The sequence below is a fragment of the Petaurus breviceps genome, unplaced genomic scaffold (genome assembly GCF_028583685.1).
Source record: "Petaurus breviceps papuanus isolate PSGF00001 unplaced genomic scaffold, PetGlider_PUasm1.0 90594, whole genome shotgun sequence".
Classification (NCBI taxonomy): Eukaryota; Metazoa; Chordata; class Mammalia; order Diprotodontia; family Petauridae; genus Petaurus; species Petaurus breviceps.
This window is the reverse complement of record NW_027187281.1, coordinates 3,835,820-3,859,102: the sequence shown is the minus strand read 5'-3', so window position 1 is coordinate 3,859,102 and position 23,283 is coordinate 3,835,820. Positions and strand designations below refer to the sequence as shown.

The following is a 23,283-nucleotide window of genomic DNA, read 5'->3' as shown; positions in this document are numbered from 1 at the left end:
TAAAAAAATATTAATAGTATCTTTTTTAATAGCCAAAAATCTGGAAACTAATGAGGTGCCTACCTATTTGGTGAATGACTAAACACATTATGGTATATGAATATAAATATTGTGCCACAAGAAATGATGAAATAATTTAGGAGGAAATTAGGGAAACTTCTCTGATCTGATGCAGAATGGAATGAAATAAAACAATATTGGTATAAATATACATAAAACATGACAACATTTAAAAAATCATTTTGAAATATCTTATAACTTTGATTTATGCAGTGGTAAATCTCCTGTTCAGAGGATTGAAGATGAATCATGCCACCCACCTCCTTACAAAGAGGTGATGGACTTAAATTCCAGTATTAGACATGCATTTTTGGACATGTCCAATGTGAGAGTTTGTTTTGCTGGACTATATGTGTTTGTAGTGGGAGTTTTAAAAAAATTGTTAAATTGGGGAGAGGGGAATAAGAGAGAGAATTTTTTTGAAAGCCCTAAAGCAATAAAATCATTCTCTTCATTATTTGTTGCTTTATTTTATAATTTGAAATTTAAGTGTTGAAGCTTCATCAGGGTCATAATCTTTGGAGAGATTTTTGTTTTGTTTTTTAAGTTTTATTGATGCCTTTTGATTTTTTTTTAATGCTATAGTTATTTCCTTTGGCCACTTCACACTCTGCAAATTGGCAAAGAAGATAAAAAATTGGAACGGGCTTTGGGGGGTGAGGCCTACTAATATCTTCTTGGCTAGGCTTTGATTTTTCACCATTAGCTCCATTTTTCATCAGTAGTTCTGCTTGGTTTGCTCTCCATGGAGCAGCATGCCCCTGCATTGGGTACCCCCAATGGCTCCCTGCCCCCCCTTCCGATTTCTTTTGTTTATTGTCTTCATTTTGTTGCAAGCTTTTTGAGGGCAGGGAATGTCTTTCTTTTTCTTATTTGTATCCCTAGTGCTTGGCACAATACCTGGCACATAGTAGATGATTAATAAATGTTTATTGAATTTAATTGAATTGGTCCAGCTATTCTACATATCAGTTTGTAATTAGTCAATAAAAGTAACTCAAATCTCCATAAGACTTTAACCCAGTGAACCCACTACTGGGCATATATCCCAGGGAAATAAAAAACTTCCAATATATACCAAAATACTCATAATACTCTTCTTTGTGGTAGAAAAGAATGAGAAACAAAATGGGCAGTTGTTGATTGTGGACAGTTTTCCATTACAAAATCCAGAAAAGAATCTAGTGGATTTTATTGCTTCATATAAGAATTTATAGATATGAAGATTTCAGAGAAATGTGGAAAGGTTTTATCCATTGTGAAGAGTGAAATTAACAACAGAAAAGAACATACTGATATACAATGACTACTGTATAAATGTTCATCACCATTATCATCAGAAAGAATTAAGCACTTACTATTATCTAGCAATACTAGATATTTTGTTTAGTGCTGAGGATACAAAAAAAGACCAAAATATGGTCTGTGCTTTCAAGAGTTATTATGGGTAATAAAACTTGCAAACAACTACATATACAGTATTTATAGTATAAATGGGAGGAAATGTCAGATGGAACATAACTGGCACTAGGGGATGAGGGATTGGGAAAAGCTTCTTTCAGAAAGTGGAATTTAAATTGAGTATTTAGGGAGCCAGACAATCGAGTCAGAGGTGAGGAGGGAGTGCATTCCAGGCATAAAAAAATACCATCAAAAAGGCATGAAGTCAGGAGATGGAGTAAAGGAGGCCAGTATGACTGGATCATAGAGTACTGGCAGGGGAGTAAAGTGTAAGAAGACTAGAAAGTTAGGAAAGGGCCAGATTGTGAAAGGCTTTAAGAGTCTAACAGAAGTTCTTCTATTTGATCCTGGAGGAACTAGGGAGTCATCATTTATAGATTAGGAGTATTGTATTCAGACCTATGCTTTATAAAGGAAGATCACTTTGGCAGCTGAGTTAGAGTGTAGAGAAACTTGAGGCAGGGAAACCACCTAAAAGGCTATTATAATGGTCCAGGCATGACATGATGAGGGCCTATGCTAAGATGGGTAGTGTTCAGAAGGGATGAGAAATTTGGAAGTGCCACTATTATAAGCGGGATAGTGAATCACTTAGGGAGGCGTAAAAGAATTGCTTTGCTACAATCAGGGCTTAGTTGAGATTATATAACATAATTTTGTAGTGAACTAACTTAGCATGGTTTTATGATTTTCTCCAGCAGCTTGTGACTAGTAGGTAAGCAGCACATAGTGGGAGTAATCAAAGGCTGGGGTTTGGAAAGTCAAGATTGGCAATAGACTAAGGGGAAAGGTACCCAAGTGTAGAGTATTATGTAGCAGTGAAGTGGTTCACCAAGGGTTCCAGATAGCAAAAGGAGGAAAGTGTAGCTAGAATAGAGGGGATAGTTTGGGGGGAAAAAACAAAATAAAAAGCCAAAACAAAGCAAAAAAACCCATGAGTGGTGGAGGGATTGGAGGTCATGGTGATGATTAAGAGGGTTAGGGTAAGGAAGCAGAGCTTTGAGTGATTGGAAAATGTATGGTTCCAGAGAAGAGATAATGAAATATACCTCCCTCTTTCAGGCCTGGAGGCAGAGGGTTACTGGTTCATATTGTAGATGTTATTAGATGTATGTCATTGTATTGGATGTTTGTGCTTGAATTTTCTTATCAGTTTGTTCTGGGGGAGGGAGAGGGTTCCCCCCCCCCCCCAGAAATGACTGATGACAAAAGGCTTCAATAGAATTTACTTATTTTTAAAAATTACTTAAAGCCAAGGCAAAATTTGAACACTGATTCCTCCCTCCTCCCGCCTCATGTAACAGTCTTCTAAGATTTTGAACCATCAGTATAGCACATGTGACTTGAATTATCAAAGAATAAGTACATATTTGCCAATGTGGGCAGGATTTTCTGGCATTAAAAATAAATGGTTTTTAAAAAGTAATATGCCCTATTGCATGCTTCTTTCCCCTAGATTTGGCTTTAGTATCCCTTTTATCATGATAAATTTTTCATTTTTTTTTCCTGTGGTCTGTTTACTAGGATATCTTCTGAAATAAATTCTATGTTGGTGCTAAAAGTTTCTTGGATCTTGTTTTTGTTGGCTAAAGGTAAATTTATTATATTTATCAAATTAATCTGTTTAAAGTGCTTTGCAACACCTTAAGCATTATATAAATGTGAGCTATTGTTGTTTATCAAATGATTATACCTCTTATGGATCTCTGAGACCATCTAGCCCAACCTCTACCTAAACAAAAATCTCTTCCAAAATATCCCCAACAAAGTCATTGAGCTTTTACTTAAGACCTCAAGATAGTAACCTACTAATCCCCAAGATAACCTTTTCCATCTGGAGATAGCTTCAGTCACTAAGAAGTTTTTTCCCTTATAAAGCAGATCTAAATCCTCTTCTCTGCAAATCCATCTTCTTCCTCTGCGAATTTCTTCCAAATTATATCTTTTAAATACTTGAAGATAACTTCATGTCTTCTCTAAGTCTTCTGTTCTCTAAATTACACATCCCTGATTCCTTCAAGTGCTTCTCACCTTACTGCCTTTTTATGAATATTCTTTAGCTTGCCAAGGTCCTTCCTAAAATGTAGTATTCAGGACTTTTAACCGAATGCTCTAAATGTGGTCTGATCAGGCTAGAGTACAAGTCTAACACTTCTTTTTCTTGGACTCTTTGCTTCTCTTAATACATCTCTAGATTGCATTAACTTTTTTGGCTGTCATATTTTTGACTCATATTAAACTTGCAGTCCACTAAAACCCTTTTAGATGAACTATTGGCTAGTGGCACACCTGTCCCATCTCATTCCTATGGAGTTAATTTTTTGAAACCAAGTATAGGACTTAAATTTATCTCTTTTAAATTTAATTATATTAAGTCATTTATCCCATCCATCCCTGTTGCCATTTAAATCTTTTTGGACTTGACTCTGGCATCCATTATCTTGACTGATACAGCTTTGTGTCATCTGCAGATTTGATAAGCATACCATCTATGTATTCATCAAAATCATTGATAAAGTTGTTGAAAAGCGCAAGATTGACAGATACCTGGAATACTTACCTTGAGACCTCCCTAAAAGCTGATTGACTGTTATGATTGAATTCAGCCATTTACATAGCTAACAACTATACTGTTATCTGGCCTGTGTCTTTTCACCTTGTCCACTAGTGTAACATGTGAGACTGTGTTAGGTGTTTTGCTGAAATCTAGGTACATTGTGTTTATAGGATTCCCCTAATCTAAGAGTCTAGTAACCTTCAAAAGATAAAATTAGGTCCACGGGGCATGACTCTTTATGTAGCCTTGCCGAGGCAGTATGGTAGAGTATTTAGAGTCAGGACTTCTGAGTTTTCATTCAGGCTCTTACATTTAAACTATCTTTGTGACTGGGTACAGCTAAGTCTAGATTAGTACAAATGATAAATACTGTGAAGTGGTCACATATTTAAAACTGCATCATTTAAAGTTTTAATTATTTATTAACTGTGGTAGTTGATTCTAGTCAAGTAGAAATATGTAGTGAAAAATTGAATAATGCAACCATTTCACTGGGTTCATTATTCATGTCTTCTAAGTAGGACCTAACTATTTCATTTTCTCCTCTCCGTCTCTGCTTTCTTATCTGTCAAATGAAGGGACTGGGTTAATTATCTTTGTGATTTATTAACTTTTAGTGAATTCTGCTTTAATTTCTAAATACTCACAAACTACTCTGTTAATAATGTTCTATAATATTGCAAGAAATAGCAGTCAAATTGATATTCTGTATATATTGTAGAGGCTCCCTTCTCTTCTGTTTGTTGTTGTTCTTTAGTTGTACTAACACTGCTAATTCTTCGGGCTTGCAGTGTGTCTCTCATTCTCCATGATCTTTCAATAGATGGCTGACAATGGCTCAGTCTTATCTGCCAGTTCTATCAATAACTTGGGATGTAGTTCATCGGGGCTGAGTGATAAGAATTTGTGAGGATAGCTAGGCATTTTCTTGCTGCATTCCTACTTATCTCGAATTTTAGTTTCCAGAGAAAGATCATTCTTCTCAGAAGAAACAATAGAAACAAAATTTCTGTTTATCCTTGTCTGTTCTGCATCCTCAGTATTATCATTATCCTATCTACAGTCCAGTACTATCTGGATTAGTAGTATGTTCACATATGGAAACTATACTTTCTCACTATGCATTTTGGTTTTCCTTTGAGCAATTTATATAGACTTATCTAGTAAGTAAGTATCTAGCTCACCTTATTGTCTGTGGCACTATCATAAACACTTAACTAGAAGCATGACTTTGGACAAAGTTGTTTAACTTCTTTGAGCCTCAGTTTCCTAATCCCTAAAATAGAAATAATAATATTGTATTCTCTGTTTCATAGAATTGTTATATGCAAAATGCCTTGTAAACTTTAAAGAACTATTTAATTGTGATTTTTTTGAATGTCATATATTGACCAATAATGATGTACATCTTTGAAAACAACTGTAGTACATCTTAACCAAATTTGGAGTACCTAGCAGTGTATTTCATGTTTCCATACTCAACTCACAGATTTTCAAAGCCTGCTTGAAATGTATTTCTGACACCTACTCAAGGTGGGTAATGTGTATGTGTATATGCTGTAAATGTATATATGTAAGTGTATATGCATAGCCCAGTGCAGGTATTTGAAATATATTTTACCTCTTTGTAAGATAGTTAATATTTATCTAGTAGAGGGGAGGGAAGGGAATGAACATTTATATAGCTCCTGCTTTGTGCCAGGAACTGTTCTAAGTGTCTTACAAATATTATCTCATTTGATCCTGAAATTATCCCCATTTTACAGTTTGGGAAATGAAGGCAAACGGAGGTTAATGACTTGCCCAAGATCACATAGCCAGTTAGTATATGATGATGGATTTGAACTCAAGTCTTTCTAACACCAGGCACAACTCTCTATCCACTGAACCACCTAACTGCCCTCCTAGTAATGGTTAATATAATAAATTAGAACTTATTGATATTAATCATTAGACTTAATGAAGAATGTGAACTTTTATTTCCAAAGGAGGACTGTATTTATGTGAAAAGTGTTAGTGCAGTCTTAAGCTTTAATAGGTTAAAACTGCACTAAGAATTTTGGAATAATATACCTACACACATATACATATACTTATATAAGTATGTGTATATATCTCTATATACATATATTTACTATATGCATATGTGTGTATATCTATCCATCTATATACTATTACATATATATGCATGTACCTCACATGGAAATATACATAATAAATGCACATATTTATAATATCCATTATTATTACCTTAGAATATAAACTTTGGGGGAACAGAGGTTATTATACTTTTTATAGTGCTTAATGTATAGTTTACATATGTAAATATATATATACATACACCACTGGAGGCAGCATGGTAGGAAGGGAAGATTACTGAGTCTATAATCAGAGATCTTAGTTCAGATCCTAAACCTGATACTTGCTACCTACATATATGACCTTGGGCAGGTTGAACCTCAGAATCCTCATCTGTAAAATGAAAGGATTGGACCAGGTGGCCTCTGAGTCTCTTCCAGCTCCAAATCTATCATCTTATAAATAGATAATTTGAAATAATTTTCTCTTTTTGCAAAATAGTAAACATTCCTATAGTATGGTTAATATACTGAACTTTTTATAGCTTATTGATCTTAATCACTAGATAATTTGAACAAGTTATTTCTTTTTATTTCTAGGGGAAATATTGCAGATGGAAGATGATCTAGTGATTTCATTCCAATTAATGTTGTGTGTCCTTGACTATTTTATCAAACTCTCACCTCCTGCAGTGCTCAAGGAGCCATATAGTAAGTATTCTATGGTCTTATTCAGTATTACTAAATAGGTATTTTTTCTCAATGATTATGTTAATATTATTTTGTGTAATCTGAAATTATGACTTTAAATTTTTTTTTTTTAATAAAGCAATCGGGGTTAAGTAACTTGTTCAAGGTTACACGGCCAGTTATTTCTGGGTGTGGTGCTAAGTATCTGAGCCCGGATTTGATCCCCAGGTTATCCCGACACTGGAGCCGGTGCTCTTACTCGCTGTGCTACCTGGCCGCCCCTATGACTTTAAATTTAAAAATTTAATATTTTATTTTATATATACATATATAATATATACACATGTGTGTATGTATGTATATGTATATTAAAATTAGTCTGGTGGCATGGGGTACAAGTATACATTTTACATGAATAATAGCTTATCTGCTTTTTCTTATTGCAGTTTGTTGTATGTGATGACCTTTCTGAGTATGAGCTCCTATTGTCCTTCATTTTAGTGAGTAATGAAATAAATATATTTAAATTAAAATAATACCCATTCTTAAATATTAAAAGGATTTTGACCGAAGACCGGACTTTGGTTTGTATTAGTTGAGGTTGAATAAAATGAATTTATTTATATTGTATTAAACACAGTTGCGAGACTTGGTACATCTGTGTTCAGTAGTTCACGAGTAGGAACAGAGGAGGTGGTTGGTGGGAATAATCCAGGGCTGAAGTTTGGCAAGAGGTGAGTGGCAATAAGATATGGGGGGCAAGGAATTCTATAACAGTGTAGAGTTAAAATATCTGGCTATTGGATTGAAATTGGTGAGGGAGGAAAGTGAAGTCAGAGCTGAGGTAATGGTCTGAGAAAGTACATAATGGTGGAGAGATTGCATGTCTTGATGAGGATGAAATATTAGGTTTAGGAGGGAGGAAGCATAAGAAAACGTGGGATGATGGGAAGTCATGGTCAGATAGGGAAATTTCAGACTTTCTAATTAGGAAGTGGAACATTTATGAGTAATGGTAAAATCTATGTGTGTCTGAAGTGGAGTAAAGAAGTAGGTCATGGAATTTAAGGAAACTGGAATAGGAAAGTTAGAGACTATTTCTGTGATACTTAAGTTTCATAGTGAAAAGGAAAGAGTTGATGAGGAAAGGTTTCTGGTGAGCCAGAAGCTGACTTCTTTGAGAAAGAAGGGAGAAAGACCTATGTATTACAGTCACTGATAATTAGATAGGGTGGGAAATTTTGATTGAATGTTTTTTTAAAGGAGTTTGAAAGGTTGCAGAGTGGTGGAGATAAAGTTGAAGTCTAAAAGTGACGGTGGGGAGCAAGGAGTAATCTGATTCCTTCTCTAGGAAGGAATCAGTGTGGGAGGTTGAGGGTTGAGCACTGATAGGAGGTTTATAGCCAGTGCTAGAGAGGATAGGCAGGAACACAGTGTTGCCAAGGGAGTTAGATTTCAGTAAGGGCTAGTAAATGGAAGAAATGTGAAAGAAAGAGATCCAGGATAAAGAGAAATTTGTTTATCCTCAAGTGGACATAGTGGACAGGATGGGTAACATGGGAGTAGGATATGGGTGAGGTAGGGTTGAGGTGATAGGGATGAAAGAATGGGAGGAGAGGGCTAGAAATAGTTTAATCCTAAAAAACATTTTTTTTGAGTAGTACATTTATAGGTAGAGAAACAGAAGACATAACGGGTTGTAATCATTGGCAGATGGATAGTGAAGCCCACTGTCTCCAGGGAGTGTTGCAGAAGGTACTGGGCTGGGCCTTTTTCTAGGTTTGGCCTGACCTGTGGCTGCAGATTCTTCTGTACTTCTACTGTTGTAGCTGGTAGAGGAAGTAAAGTGTGGTGGTGGTTCTCCTGCCCACTTCCAACCCCTGGAGGTTACCTTCCCCTTTAACTTCCATGGCTAACCTATCTCCGCAGTTCCCCACAGTGCTGGTCTGCTGTGCCATGGGTGGTTCTGTTGGCTAGGATTGGGTCTGGGATTGGCAAGCTTGTTCTGTTCTTGTTCTTGCTTCTGTTCATATCATAGAGTGGCTTGTAGAAGGGGCAGGGCATGAATTGTCAAGTGTTTTCTCACCTATCCCCCTGGCAGAGGGTGCTGGTCAGCTGGACTTGGGCCTAGGTTTGGCCCTTACTTGCCAGCATATTCTTACATATTTAATGCCTCCCCATTAGATTACAAACTTCTGAAAGGCAAAATTGCTTCTTCATATTTGTACGTAGTACAGTGCCTGGCACATAGTAGGTACATAATAAATTGATTGGTTAATAGATGGAAGGCCTTGCTTGGTAAGACCAAGATGGAAGATACTTATGCTTAATACCATAAGTTGCTAGATAAGATGTTTCTTTCACTCTGAGGCAGTATATTTTGTACTAAGCGTGCATATAAGATAAATTGACATTATCACATGAACTGCAAAAGTTTAGTTGTTTTTAGTTTCTCCAGGATTTTATTCCTTGATTGGTTTCTCTTATTATATTCATTATAGTCTATTATGTTAGTATTGTTAGCTCTGGCACTCTTTCTTTTCATGGCTCACTTTCTTTCTCTTTCTCATATTCTGTAGAGAGCCAAAGTTATAGAATAACACAGCACAAATATGAATAAAATATAATACTTGATACATTTATTATAATTTAATATTACATGTAGATTCCTCCTTGTTCTAGCTGGATAGTTATGAGGATCAGCTTCTAGAATTAGCACAGCCTATACATATACATACATATTGTATTGTTTATATATTATATTATATAAATAATATATATTATGTCTAGCATATGTACACATATTATATTCATTAAGCCCCATTCCACTCTCCTTCCATCTTCATGGTGGTCAAAGACATCCCTCTTTCCTTATTCCTATCCAAATGTCTTGCTATCATCAATCTTGGATGCCCTGCCATTGTTTTTCATTATATAGTTATAAATGTGGGCAAGTTAGCTTATTCTAAGCACTGTTTATCCTTGAGTTTACATCTTTATCACTTGGCAATAGCTATAATTATTCCTTATTACTATCTTTTTCTTACTCCCTTCTTTAGTTAATTCCATTTCTGAGGTAACTACTCTTCAGTCCTTACAGTGTAGCCACATCTCCAGCAAAACAGCAGTTGGGAAAGAAATGGAAAAAGTTCTCCTAGCATCACTGAAGCCACTTGGGCTTCATTATCAAACTTTTGTGTCCTTAGATCTGAGCCTATATTGCCTGGGCCTCAGTCAGTCCAGAGCTTAGACAGTTAAAGTCCTCAGCTTCTATAAACTGAGTTGGCTCACCATGTGGTGATTTTGGAAGAGGGACTATCTCATTAAACTCTATTAAGATATGGGGGGCTTGTACTTTTGGTGGACATAGTGCTCACACTGGTGAAATCATTTATCTTTTGCAAAATACTAAATGTTCTTTAATTTATCTAAATTGATCTAATGTGTGTTGTCCTGAATTTAGGCTGCATAAGTACAATGAAATATTCTTCAAAGAAAAAAACCTACTTACAGATTAAAGGTCTCATTCAAGCTTCTTATAATCTATATTTGGTGGTGGTGGTGGTAGGGAAGTGTGGCTCATTTTTGGAGCAATAAAATATTTTTGTTATATATTTACAAGAAGTCCATATATTGGTAATGGATATTACCTTGAATTCAGAATCAGGAAGACTTCAGTTCAAATGTAGCCTCTGACACTTAAAAATTTGTGAATCTTGGCAAGTCACTTCACCTATCTCAGCCTGTTTCCCCATCAGTAAAATGAAACTCTTAGGCTTGATGGCCTTTAAGTTTCCTTGTAAGTTCCAAATTTATAATCTTGTGATTTTACCTTTTAAACACTTGGCACATTCTTATGGAGCATTTTTAAAAAATGTTCTTTAAGGTAGAAAAGTGTCTTTTATATGTTCTCTGCCACATTACAAACTCACTGCCTGAACCAGTTTGTAAACCAGTTCCCTCCTTTTTCTTCATTGTCAAACTACTAACTTGAATATGGGGCGCCCTGTTTGTGAAACTCTGCCATTGATTTAGTTTAAGGGTTAGATTAGGGGTGGGGAACCTGTGGCCTTAAGGCCACATGTGGTCTTCTAGGTCATTGGGTATGGCCTTTTGACTTTTATAGAACAAATCCTTTTATTAAGGGGATTTATTCTGTGAAGTTTGGATTCAGTCAAAGGGCCACACTTGAGGACCAAGAGGACCAAAGGGCCACATGTGGCCTTGAGGCTGCAGGTTCCTCCCCCTGGGCTACATATTGACTAAAGCTGTTGTAAACACCTAACTTGTATGCTTAAAATATGAAATAGAAAGTTTTATTCTTGTGAGGAAGAATAGGTTGGAGGTAGGATAATGAAACTAATAAATCTTTTTGATAAGTTCTATTATTATGTCAGATATTTCATTACATAGAACAAGGAATATATTAACATTTATGACCTATTTTGTTATTACAGAAACTGCAGTGAGTACATTATCTATTAATGGTTCACCCAGAACACCAAGGAGAGGTCAAAACAGGAATGCACGGACAGCAAGGCAACCAGAGACTGATACGAGAGTTATTGAAGTTCTTTGTAAAGAGCATGAATGTAATATAGATGAGGTAATTTTTACATCATTTTCTTTAAAAGTAAAATTGGATCTAGGTGAAAATTTGGCTTTACCATAGGTTTTTTGGTCTGTGTATATGATGCATATAATTATATCAAACTTTTTTTAAAGAATAAATTGTTATTGCTATCTTTGGCTTTTAAATTCAGTCTAATAAACATTTATTAAATGCCTATTATGTGCCAGGCACTGTGGTAAGCACTGGAGATATAATTAATAAAAAGAAAGTCCTTCATCTAAAGGTACTTACAATCTAAAGGGGGAGACAACACACAGAAAGGAGACAGGAAAGGGGTGGTGGAGGGGTAGGCAGAAATGGGACACCAGTGGAGACCCACTGCTAGGGCATCTTGTTCTGTGGAGTTAAGACCCAGAAGAGCAGCAGACACAAAATAGATTGAGTTGAGAGTCCATTTTTTAGGAGGGGTTCAATCTTCCACCCTCTAGACCTCCAATCAGAGGGGAGAGGAAGCTGGGGAATGTGGTTTCAGTTAAAGCTTAAGATAGCAGCATGATGGTAAGTTTATAAGTGATGAGCTTTTGGGGGGCTCCTTGAAGTTGAAACCATGCAGAGCAGCAGGTGAAAAGTGAAGTGAGTTAAGAGTCTGGTTTCTACCTTCTGTAAAGGAAGGAAAGGAAAATATATAAAGAAAACAAAACTTCAGGAAAACCACATCAAACACAATAAAAAAAGGTTTGGTGTTGAATGTAATGTTCCACAACTGTGGATTCTCAACTCTGCAAAGGAGGAGGAGGGAGTTGTCTTCTCTTACTTCTTTTTGAGACCAAGCTTAGTCATTGTAATTTTGTAATATTCAGTCATTGTGTATAGCGTTTTCCTTGGGCTGTCAATGGACATACTTTGTTTTTCGTTCCTTTGTGATAACAACAAAAAAAAATGCTCTGATAAATATTTTGCTCTATATGGAGCCTTTCTTTTTGTCGTTGATCTCCTTGGGGTATATGCCTAGCAGTATTATCTTTGGGTAGCTCTCCTGAATGTCCTTACTTTGCACTTTTTCCCTGCTAACCTCCATACTTAGTCAGGGACACACACACACTAACCCACAGGCTTGTTCTTGGGCATTTCACAGGGGTTATCATTCTGCAGCAGATATTGTCTGCATATTCCACACCCCTTCTCATCCTCTATCTTGTTGCAACAAACAGTAGTCATTGATGGGGAGGGATTTAAGGAGAGGAGAGGATCAGTCAGTTTGTACATAAATGTTGATTAAGATTTACTACTATGTGCCAAATACAAAGGGACAGTCCCTGCCCCTCGGGAAGCTTAAAATCTAATGGGGGATGACAACATATAAAAGGAAGCTGAAAATTGAGGGAATGGGGGGATAAAAGGGCCATAATGAAGTCTCATGAAGTCCAAAGAAATCCAAAAGAGTGCAAAGCCATGGGAAATGAAGAGATGACTGGCTTGAGTTCTTTCCTTTTGTTTTTGTTTTTTTTTGTTTTTTAATAGTATTTTTTCAATTATATGTAAAGGCAGTTTTTACTATTCATTTTTACAAAATTTTGCATTCCAAATTTTTCTCCCTCCCTTTCTTCCCTCACTCTAAAATGGTAAGCAATTTGATATAGGTTATATATATGCGCAGTCATGTAAAACGTATTTCCATATTAATCACATTTGTGAAAGAACAAACAGACCCAAAAGGAGAAAAGCCACATGAAAAATAAAGTGAAAATAGTATGCTTTGATCTACATTCAGGGTCCGTGAGTTCTTTCTCTGGATGTGGATAGCATATTTCCATTATTCATCCTTTGTAATTGTCTTGGATCATTTTGTTGCTGAGAAGAGCTAAGTTGTTCGTAGCTGATCATCACACAGTGTTGCTGTAACTGTTTACAATGTTTTCTTGGTTCTGCTCATTTCACTCTGCATCAATTCATACAAGTTTTTCTGAAATCTGCTTGCTCATCATTTCTTATTGCATAATAGTATTCCATTACATTCATATATCATAGCTTGTTCAGTCATTCTCCAATGATGGATATCGCCTTAGTTTCCAATTTTTTGCCACTATAAAGAGTTGCTATAAGTATTTTTGTATGTGTAGGTCTTTTCTGCTTTTTTATGATCTCCTTGGGATACAGACCTAATGACAATATTGCTAGATCAGTTAATATGCAAAATTTGATTGCCTTTTTTTGGGCATAATTCCAAATTGTTGTCCAGAATGGTTGATTAGTTCATGACTCTACCACCAGGGCATGTGTCCCAATTTTCCTATATCCTCTCTAACATTTATTATTTTCCTTTTTTTGTCATATTAGCCATTCTGATAGGTGTGAGGTAGTCCATCAGAGTTGTTTTATTTTATATTTCTCTACTTAAAAGTAATTTAGGGCACTTCTTCACATACCTATAGATAGCTTTGATTTCTTCATCTGAAAACTGCCTGTTCATAACTTTTGACCATTTATCAATTGGGGAATGGATTGTATTCTTATAAATTTGACTCAACTCTATATATTTGAGAAAAGAAGCTTTAGCTTTATCAGAGACACTTGCTATAAAGATTGTTTCAGCCTTTAATCAGAGAGACAGAAAGGAGGTGTGAATACCAAGGCTGATTGGATTTTGAAAGATGAAGAGGTCTCCCAAAGATGAGCATCCTTAGCTTTGAAATTAACAGAGTTTTTTGGATAGATTAATTTAAAAATGTTTTGCTTAGGGTATTAAATTTATCTGTTCACTGAGCAGATATCAATTGACCAGTGAGGAAAGTGGCCCAGAAGCTTATTGAGATGGCTAAGAAAAAGCTAGACTAAACATTAAAATTTGCCAAACATAAATTTGCCAGTCATAAGTTTGATTGTTGAGAATCAACAGTAATTAAGTATCATAGTTTGAATGAATGAATAAAGCATTTATTAAGTGCCTGCTGTGCTCTAAGTGCTGTGCTAAGCACTGAGGTTGCAAAATAGAAAAGTCAGAGAGTCCCTGCTCTCAAGGAGCTCATGTTCTGTTGGGAGAGACAACACATATGGGAGGTTTCAACTACAAATCAGATGGAAAGGTCCTATGATCCTTAAGGTACAGCAGTAAAGCAGATGGTAATGCCTCATCTTTTATGTCATTTTTACTGATAAATCATGTCAGTTTCTGATGCTGAACCATTTGCAATGCCAAGGACTTTCGTGATTAAGAATTTGCTTTTTTGAGTACTTGGTAGTTGTGACTGTAACACCTTCAGGGATTAATTGCCAGGCTACATTTCTGAAGGGGTTGCTTCAAAGTATTAGCTGTAATGTGTAATTATTAACCAAATATATAGATAATTATCCTTTGATTCTAGTGTTTCTAAAGTTAATATGAATGATAGAATTGAAACAAATGGGAAGTGAATAATTACATTTTAAAAACAATCAGTGGTAATGTTCTAACTTGATTTCCTTCAGGTAAAAAATGTATATTTCAAAAACTTTCTACCCTTCCTGAAGTCTCTTGGTATTGCAGCTTCTAATGGACTACCAGAGGTAAGCTAAAAGATTTTTTTTTCTTAAAAAAGTGACGTACCCTATGATATATTATAGTTTTCTAACATTCTTGAATATACTTTACAGTATATTGTATCTTATAACCAAGTAAAGAATTTTTCTTTGTGGAGGAATGATTGATATATTTTGTATAAAAAACTCTTTGCATATAAGATATAAATAAGAATTATGCCATATTTATAAATTTCCTAAGTATTATCTTTATTACTTGGACATATTAGTCTCCCTATAGTTTTCTTTAAAGCACCAAATTAAGGCTTCTAAATTTCCAGTTTTCATTTAAAAATGTTTAAATAATGTTTTTGCTAAACATCTTCATATGTGTAATAATTTAAAAAGTGATTATTTTTAATTTCCTTTGAAATCACATTTCATATTTAAAGTATAAAGGCAAAGACAGAGAAAGGAAAAGATTGTACTGACTCTAGTCCTATTTAGTTAGCTTTAGGATAATAGGATCCCCAGAACTCAGCCCAGGATGTTTACTTTGTATTTTTTGCTTTTTCCCCTTTTAGTAGATTTATGTAGAAGAGGCATTTGCCAACTGAGACCTTGCTGCTCAGAAACTCTTTGTCCAAGCACCTTGGGTGTTTTTGTAGTCTTAACTTTATATTCTAGCTTTAGAGTTTTCTATCACTTTCTTGTTTCCAGACTCTGATTTAAATCTTACTGATTTCTCTGTTGTGTTAGGAGTATTGAGTGATCCATTTCTGCCTTCTTCTTTATGCTCTTACAGTGGGGAAATTACTGAGCACCTTTTGGCTGGACTTTGGGATAGAAGTAAATTAACAGGCTAAGTTTTGTAGCGTGAACAGGAGTATGTGCTTTGGAGATGTTAGTCCTGGGAAGTAGCTTTAGGAGGTAAAGGAAGCAAATAGATAACCTAGAAAAGTTGTAGAGAAAAGTACTGATTGATTAAATACTTAACCCAACACTGATTGTGACTAAAGTGATAGAGAGGGGAAAGGGTGAGGTGGAGGCTAGTAGGGCCTGGGTGGGGCTATGGGATCCAGGGAGTCCTTTGTGGTAATATTGTTATGCTCACTTTAGAATAACTAGCATGGAAGGGAGGAAGAGGGTACAGTGGGAAGGTTCTGGCCAATCATTTTATGTATTGAAATTTAAATATTTTAGTTACCAAGACATTATTTTAATTCTTAGCTATGTTGAAAATTCTAGCTAAAATCATTGCAATTTTGTGTAATGATGCATTTTGGCTCTATAATTTAGAAAATGGCATGTGGATTATGTAACATGTAAAGCAAATTAGGCATTTGGAAGTTATTCTAAATTCTAGGTCAGTTGAGGTCTGTTTATCAAATATATTCTTTATATATCAAATACAATGTACTAGCTATTTTGAATAAATTTTTAGTAGGTAAGTAAAGATTAAATTAAACTTTCATTTTATGAGCAGTAGAAGGCAGTGGGGAAAGGTGAATTGGATTATTAGAAATTATGGTATAGAGTCATGGGAAAAAAGAAGAAATAAACTTATCAGATTATGATTGATATGACTGGGTAATTTTTCTGTGTTTAGTTTTAAATTTGTGATTAATTATTGCTGTACACAAACTGCTCTACAGATGCGGCAGAGCTGAAGTACAAGTAGTAGCATATCCTCTAGGGAGGCAGGGAAAGGAGAGGAAGTGAGGGAAGGAAGCACAAGTGCCATCCCATCTGAGGTATTGCAATAGTATAATAGCTCTTTGAAGCCAGATGTGCTATACATATTTACTGTATATTTCAAATACTAACATTAATATGGTGATTTAAAAATAATTTGCAGTGTATAATAACATGAAATTTTTAATCTCTTGAATTTCTGAAGCTGATTACATGGGGTTTTGCTTGCCTCTCCAAATGCCAAGTCCTGGAAACATTTCTGAATAAATGTTTGCTTATCCCACCTAAAATGACCCTATAATTCTCACCTTAGTGATTTTTTTCTTAAGCTTAAATTTTTTGAAAAAGTGACTTGAAACTTTGTTTTAGTAAAACCGTTCTTTCTCATTTATATAATTATTCATAATGCAGAAGACAGCATGGATAATGTCTTTACTGTATTGTGGATGGGAATAAACCTGTAGGCAATTTTATAAGCAGAAATGATAGCTTAAATTTTATTCTAAGGAGAGATTTCTGCCATGTTTATGAATGTTAAGATTTAATTTCAAATTGATATGTCATAGAACTTCTTAAAAATGGTTTCTTATTTTAAAATTGTTATAGAGTAGAAGAACATTATGGGGAAATAACATGAATTGGAAAGGGAAGGAAATATTGTTTCTTTATCCTCTTTTAAAAAGTATTAGAAACTTAACTGGTGCTCAGCACAATGTCTGACACTTAGTAAGAGCTATATAAATGCTTATTCCCTTCCCCCTCCAAACTTCCATCCTCTTAACCATCATCCCTTAACTCTTTTAGGCCACATCTGTAGCATGAGGGAAGGTTGGACTCAAAGAGATGGAAAAATATAATGATATTTCATCCTATGATTCTAATCTCAACTGGGCCCTCAAGGCAGTAAGGCAAACATCCTATTCCTCTCTAATGGATTCACTATACTATTCTCCATGGCAGCTGTTCTAAACTTTCCTAGGCCTCTTCAAGCTTCCCATGGTATAACCTCTGCCCTCTCAGCTGAGGATCTTGAAAAATTAGAGGCCATTTACTAAGAGCTCCCTTTCTCCCCTCCCCATCTCATGTTTAGACATCTCCCTTTTCCCACTTCACTATTGTTTATAATGAAGAGGTGACCCTTCTCCTTGCCAAAGTCAGTGCTAATAATGCTGTTCTTCCCCAAACCTTCAGCCCAGCCATCTCTTAATTTCCTACCTAGCTGTGTGTGCTACTCTGAACTTCATCATGAGGTCCTCATTTTGAGTGCCTTTTGTCTTCCACCCTCCTTCAGCTTCATTTTTTGTGTTGTCTTCTGCTGTTGTTTTTTGAGGGCAAGGACTGTCCTTCTTTTATGTATTTGTATCCCCAGCTTTTAGCACAGTGCTTGGCACTTAGCAGACGCTTAATAAATGTTTATTAATTTGCCACTTCTGGCCCTTTTTCTTGCCAAAGCTAACTCCTCTACATGCACATTTGGATCTCCCCCCACAATTTTTTTCCAGAAAATTGAACCCACTTTTTATCTTCACTCTCTTTTAGTCTCTCCCTAACTGCTGTTTTCCTCCCAGCTTCCAACAAACATGCTCATGTCTCCCTTATCCTTAAAAATCCCTCAATTGATCATGTCCTCCCCACAATATCTCTCCTAAACTCTTCCAAGAAAATTATTTACACTAGGCGTTTCTGTTTTCACTCTATTCCTGACCTTGATAACTTGGCTTCTCTGACCAAATCATTTAGATGAAACTGCCCTTTCCACAGTTGCCAGTGATCTCTTAATTACTAAGTCTAATAATGATCTTTTCTCAATCCCGATCCTTCTTTACCTGCCTATAGCACTTAACAGTATTGATCACTTCCTGGATACTCTTTCCTCTCTAGGTTTTTATGACTCTTTCTTCTGATTCTCCTCCATCTGTCCTGCCATTCCTTCTTAGTTTCTATCATTTATTCATTCATGTTACACTCACTAATCACGGATGTCTCCCAAGGCTATCCAAACTTTGTAGTACTTGACTTGGTGAGCTCATTATCACTCATGAGTTCAATTATCATCCAGTGCAGATGATTCTCAGGTCTGTGTGTTCAGCCCTATTCTCTCTGCTGAGCTGCAGGCACATATCTCCAACTGCCTCTCGGACATTTTGAACTGGATGTCTCATATGCATCTTCAGACAGAAGTCATTATCTCTCCTCAAAACTTTTTCTTCCTGAACTTCCCTATTACTATTCAAGGTAACACTATTCTCCTAGTCACCCAAGCCCTCAACTTTGGTGTCATCTCCCACTCCTCACTCTCACAGACTGCATATATGCAGTCAGTTGTTAAACCAAGTCATTTTTCCCCCTTACAGTACCTGACATATGTATTTCTGTCTCTCCATATGCAAAAACACAACCCTAATTTAGGCCCTCATCACCTCTTTCCTAGACTATTGCAGTAGCCTTCTAACTTGTCTCCATGCTTAAAGTCTCCTCTTTCTACTGCATCTTCTACTCAACTGCTAAGATAATTTCTCTAAAGCGTAAGTTTAACCATGTCACTCTAATACCCATCTCCACCTCCTTCCATTGAATTCTAGTGGCTCCTTCTTAGCTTAGGATCAAATATAATCTCTGGTATTTTAAAGCTCTTAATAACTTGACCCCTTCCTGCCTTTCCAGTCTTCTTATACTTGACTCGTTTCCACACATTCCATGAGCTAGCCTACTTGAAGTTCTTTGAACACAATATTCCATCATCTGTCTCTGAACCATTTCATTGGCTGTGCTCATTCCTGTAATGCTCCTCCCCCTTACCTCTGCCTCTTAGTTTCCCTGGCTTCCCTCAAGACTCAGCTCAAGTCTCATTTTCCAGAGGAGGCATTTTCCAGGTTTCTAATGTCTCTACTTTCAGACTACCTTCCATCTACTTGCTATATGTTAATATGTACCTGGTTATTTACATGTTCTCTCTACCATTAGCATGTAAGCTTCTTGAGGACAAGGACTATTTTTTGCTTTTCTTTGTAATCCTAATGCGTAGCAGAATGCCTGGCATATAGTAAGTGATTAATAAATGATTATTGACTGGCTGAATAAACACAAACATTCGTATACATAAGCAAGAACAGAGAAAGTGGTTCTATCTGGGGATCAGAGTTCAAAAAGAATGGCATTGATGTTATCTAATAGAGAACTGAACTGTAGAATGTCAAATTGGGAGAGAAATGAACTCATTTCAGATTTATTTTTAGATTATTTTAATTTTGAGAGAAATAATTAGTAAGAATGTTATAAGTAATAAAAACATTATTCATTCCACAAGCACTTTTTAATATGCACCCACTATGTTCCAGTCTCTGCACTAAGTGTTGGGGATGATCTTGTATTCTTTGGGGTGAGACAACATATAAAATTAATTCAAGGTGTATTTTGTGGACAGAGGGTATTGGCAGATGGGAAGTGATTACAAAAGGCTTTGTTTGGAAGGTCTCACTTCGTTAGAGTTTTGGAGGAAACCAAAGGTTCCAAGAGGAAGAAGTGAAGGGAGAGTGCATTGCAGGTATGGTGCCGCATGGCGGGAGATCAAGGGCATGAGGAACAACTGGAGTGTGGGCCTCGCTAAGCATCAGAGCATTCAAGAAGATAATAAGTTGTTTTAAGTATAGAAAGCTTCATTGGGGCCAGGTTCTGAAAGGCTTTAAATGCTAAGGAGTAATTATACCCTATGCCCCCAGTGCTGTATCTCCTCACCTCCTGGAATCCCTGAAGCAGCACCCATTACCTGAAGCTTTTCTGGTCTCCTAAACTGTAGTGCTTTCCTCCCTTACTGCTGTCTGTTTATTCTCTTTAATATAAATATACACACGTAGATATGTATATATGTATGTATTTATATGAGAATGTAAGCTTGGTGAGAGGAGGGATTATTTCTTTGTATTTGTATCCTTGGAACCTAGTGATAAACCCTGGTTCATAGTCAGTATTTGTTCCATTTCATTGACTGATAAAATAAAAACATTTATTTAGATAACACAGGATAGTTAAGTTTATATGAAGTAATCTATATAGAATTGTTGAGCAGCAAACTTAGCCTCTTTAAATACAGAGATGCTATCTTTCTCTAGTGATTCTCTAGATACCTGCTAGTGATTCCGTGCCAATTTAATCGTTTTCAGGAGCTAAATGTTGGTACCGGAGTTCTAAATGCCCCCTAGTGATTCATAGGCTCTTAAATTCTCTGGCATAATCCCATATTCTTTAGCCTCCCTTTCAGAGAAATAGAGTTTCTTTACATTACAAATAAACACATTTATGTGTCTACCTGCTTTTTTTCAAAACCTTCTGAACTACCTTTAAGGAGAGACAGGTGTTATTTTTGTTATTCAGGTACTCTAAATTTCTTCATTTGAAGTTCTTTCCTTCATTTTTTTTTCAAAGGGGTTATAATTCAGGAGTGCTTAACCTGGAGCCTCTTCAGTTGTTTAAAAAAAATGACAACTATTTCAGTATAATTTGTTTCCTTTATAATCTGTGTAATTTGTTTTGTGCATTTAATAACATTATCTGAGAAAGGGTCCGTAGATTTCACTAGACCAAAGGAGTCCGTGATGAAAAAAAAAGGCTAAGAACATCTGGATTAGATGTTTATTCCTTCTATACAATTCAAAATGAAATATATTTAATTAAATTTTTTTCCTCCGTTATCATTTCTTCATTTCTCTCTATTCACAACATTCTTCTCCCACCAGTGCTATGATAAATAGCAATAGAAGTGAACTCAGGAAACATTGGATTTAACGATAATTTTAAAAATCAGTTATATTTTAGGAGAAGAAAATTAATGGCTGGAGTTAATGTAAGTAATACTGTGATTGAGGCAGTTGAGAAGTATGTATGAACATTTAAGATTTTATAGGGTGGGTCATATTCTGTTGAGGGTTCTTGTATTGTCATATATCTCTGGGATGTTTAATTGAAGGGAGTTACTTGAAGCCAAAGGATTAGGGGAACACTGTTTGGATAAATACAGACTTACTAAGGGTTTGAAAAATGACTACATATTGAAAAGGTATAAAGTGTATCATATTCATAAGAATTAGATTACTTGATTTTAGGGGTATTGTTTGTTGGATCTTGGCATTTTTTTGAATAAGAAACAAAAAGCAAAATCTACTGTGATGTACATTATTGGTTGCTTTACAAATTAATTAGCCAATGTGTCAACATATATTAGCCTAAAAAACTTGAAGTTATATATTTTAAATATATATATTTATATATATTTTGCAAATCATCTTTAGATCAGCCATATATATACTGCATGCATTTCTAATGTATAATATAAAATTCAATGTATATTTTATTACTGTAAAATTCTTGAATCAAGACATGTTTTTGTATATTGATATATATTTATAATTCACTTAAAATATTATTAATTTTCTTCCCTTTTTTGAGGTTGAAAATCTCTCTAAACAATATGAAGAAATTTACCTTAGAAACAAAGATATGGATGCAAGACTCTTTCTGGATCATGATAAAACTCTTCAAGTTGATTCTGTTGATAGGTATGCCATATATTTGTAATTTGGTTTGTGAAAGGCAATTTTTATTTGTTGATATTCCTTAGATATATTGAAAAGAAACTAGCAACCCAAAAAAGATGACAATATGTTAGTTTTACTGGCATGTATTTTAGTAGGCAATTTAGATAGAAATGCTATTTAGAGTAACTTAGCAAAAAAAAAATCCTTTGCCATTAACAAATGTTCCAAAGGAAGGTTATTGTTATATTTGGATTTTACAACTAAAGTAACTCCTTTTCACCCTTCTGTTTTCTCATTTATAGGATTATATGGGGGGATGGGAAAAATGGCTTTTATTCATACAAACCAAATATATCAATAACTTTCCTTTTGTATATTTTTCAAATATCTAAGGTATTTTTTTAAAGATGCTATAAAAATAATCTTCCAATTATTTCCTTACTTGGTCACTTTTTAAACTTAAAAGCCTCTTCTCAAATTCTTACATAAATCAAGTTTTTAAAAATAATGGAATCTTAAGGTTGAAATTCTTGAAAATACTGTAGAATATTTTAATTTTGTGATCATATTTTACTTTAGTGTCTTCTTTCATTTTCATATGAAGTTCCATCTGTAATGGGCCTCTAGCATGAAATTGTTTTATGTGAGGTGTTCCAAAAATCTTAGTACAGTTAAATTCAGAATATCACCCAGGTTAAAACAACACTTCCTTTTGAAATGTAGTTTCTCGTGTAACTTAAGAATGACATCATGATAGAAGATGAGCTTTTATGTGTTTTGAACCTTGGTTTACTTAATAGTATAATTAGAGAGAAATAAATCTGATACTTAAGTTCTTAGAAGATTATTAATATATCTGCATTTCAGGTACCTAGTAAAATATTTTCAAGAAATACTGTAATGTAATACCCAAAGAAAGGCAACTTCCCAGGTTCAAAATACCAGCATAGGTGCTCTCCATTTTATTCAGTGACCAACCAAGAACAGAGAAGATCAAAACATGACATCATTCCAAATACAGCATTTACTAAATGTGATTAAATAATCTCCAAGGACTACCCCACCCCAGGACCTTCCAATCATTCAATCAATTACAAAGTCTCTGTTCTAAATACTTCTCCACCCCTAGGCTATACCTTAATT

At 35.2% G+C, this 23,283-nt stretch overlaps 1 protein-coding gene across 1 annotated transcript in view; it reads left to right on the top strand.

Moving 5' to 3' along the window:
* Positions 1–23,283, top strand: part of RB1 (RB transcriptional corepressor 1) — a 186,098-nt gene that overhangs the window by 52,548 nt on the left and 110,267 nt on the right. The window contains exons 6-10 of the mRNA XM_069063662.1: positions 3,046–3,113; positions 6,757–6,867; positions 11,304–11,452; positions 14,885–14,962; positions 22,052–22,161. Of these exons, the coding sequence (XP_068919763.1) occupies positions 3,046–3,113; positions 6,757–6,867; positions 11,304–11,452; positions 14,885–14,962; positions 22,052–22,161 (516 nt within the window). The remainder of the gene's footprint in view (positions 1–3,045; positions 3,114–6,756; positions 6,868–11,303; positions 11,453–14,884; positions 14,963–22,051; positions 22,162–23,283) is intronic.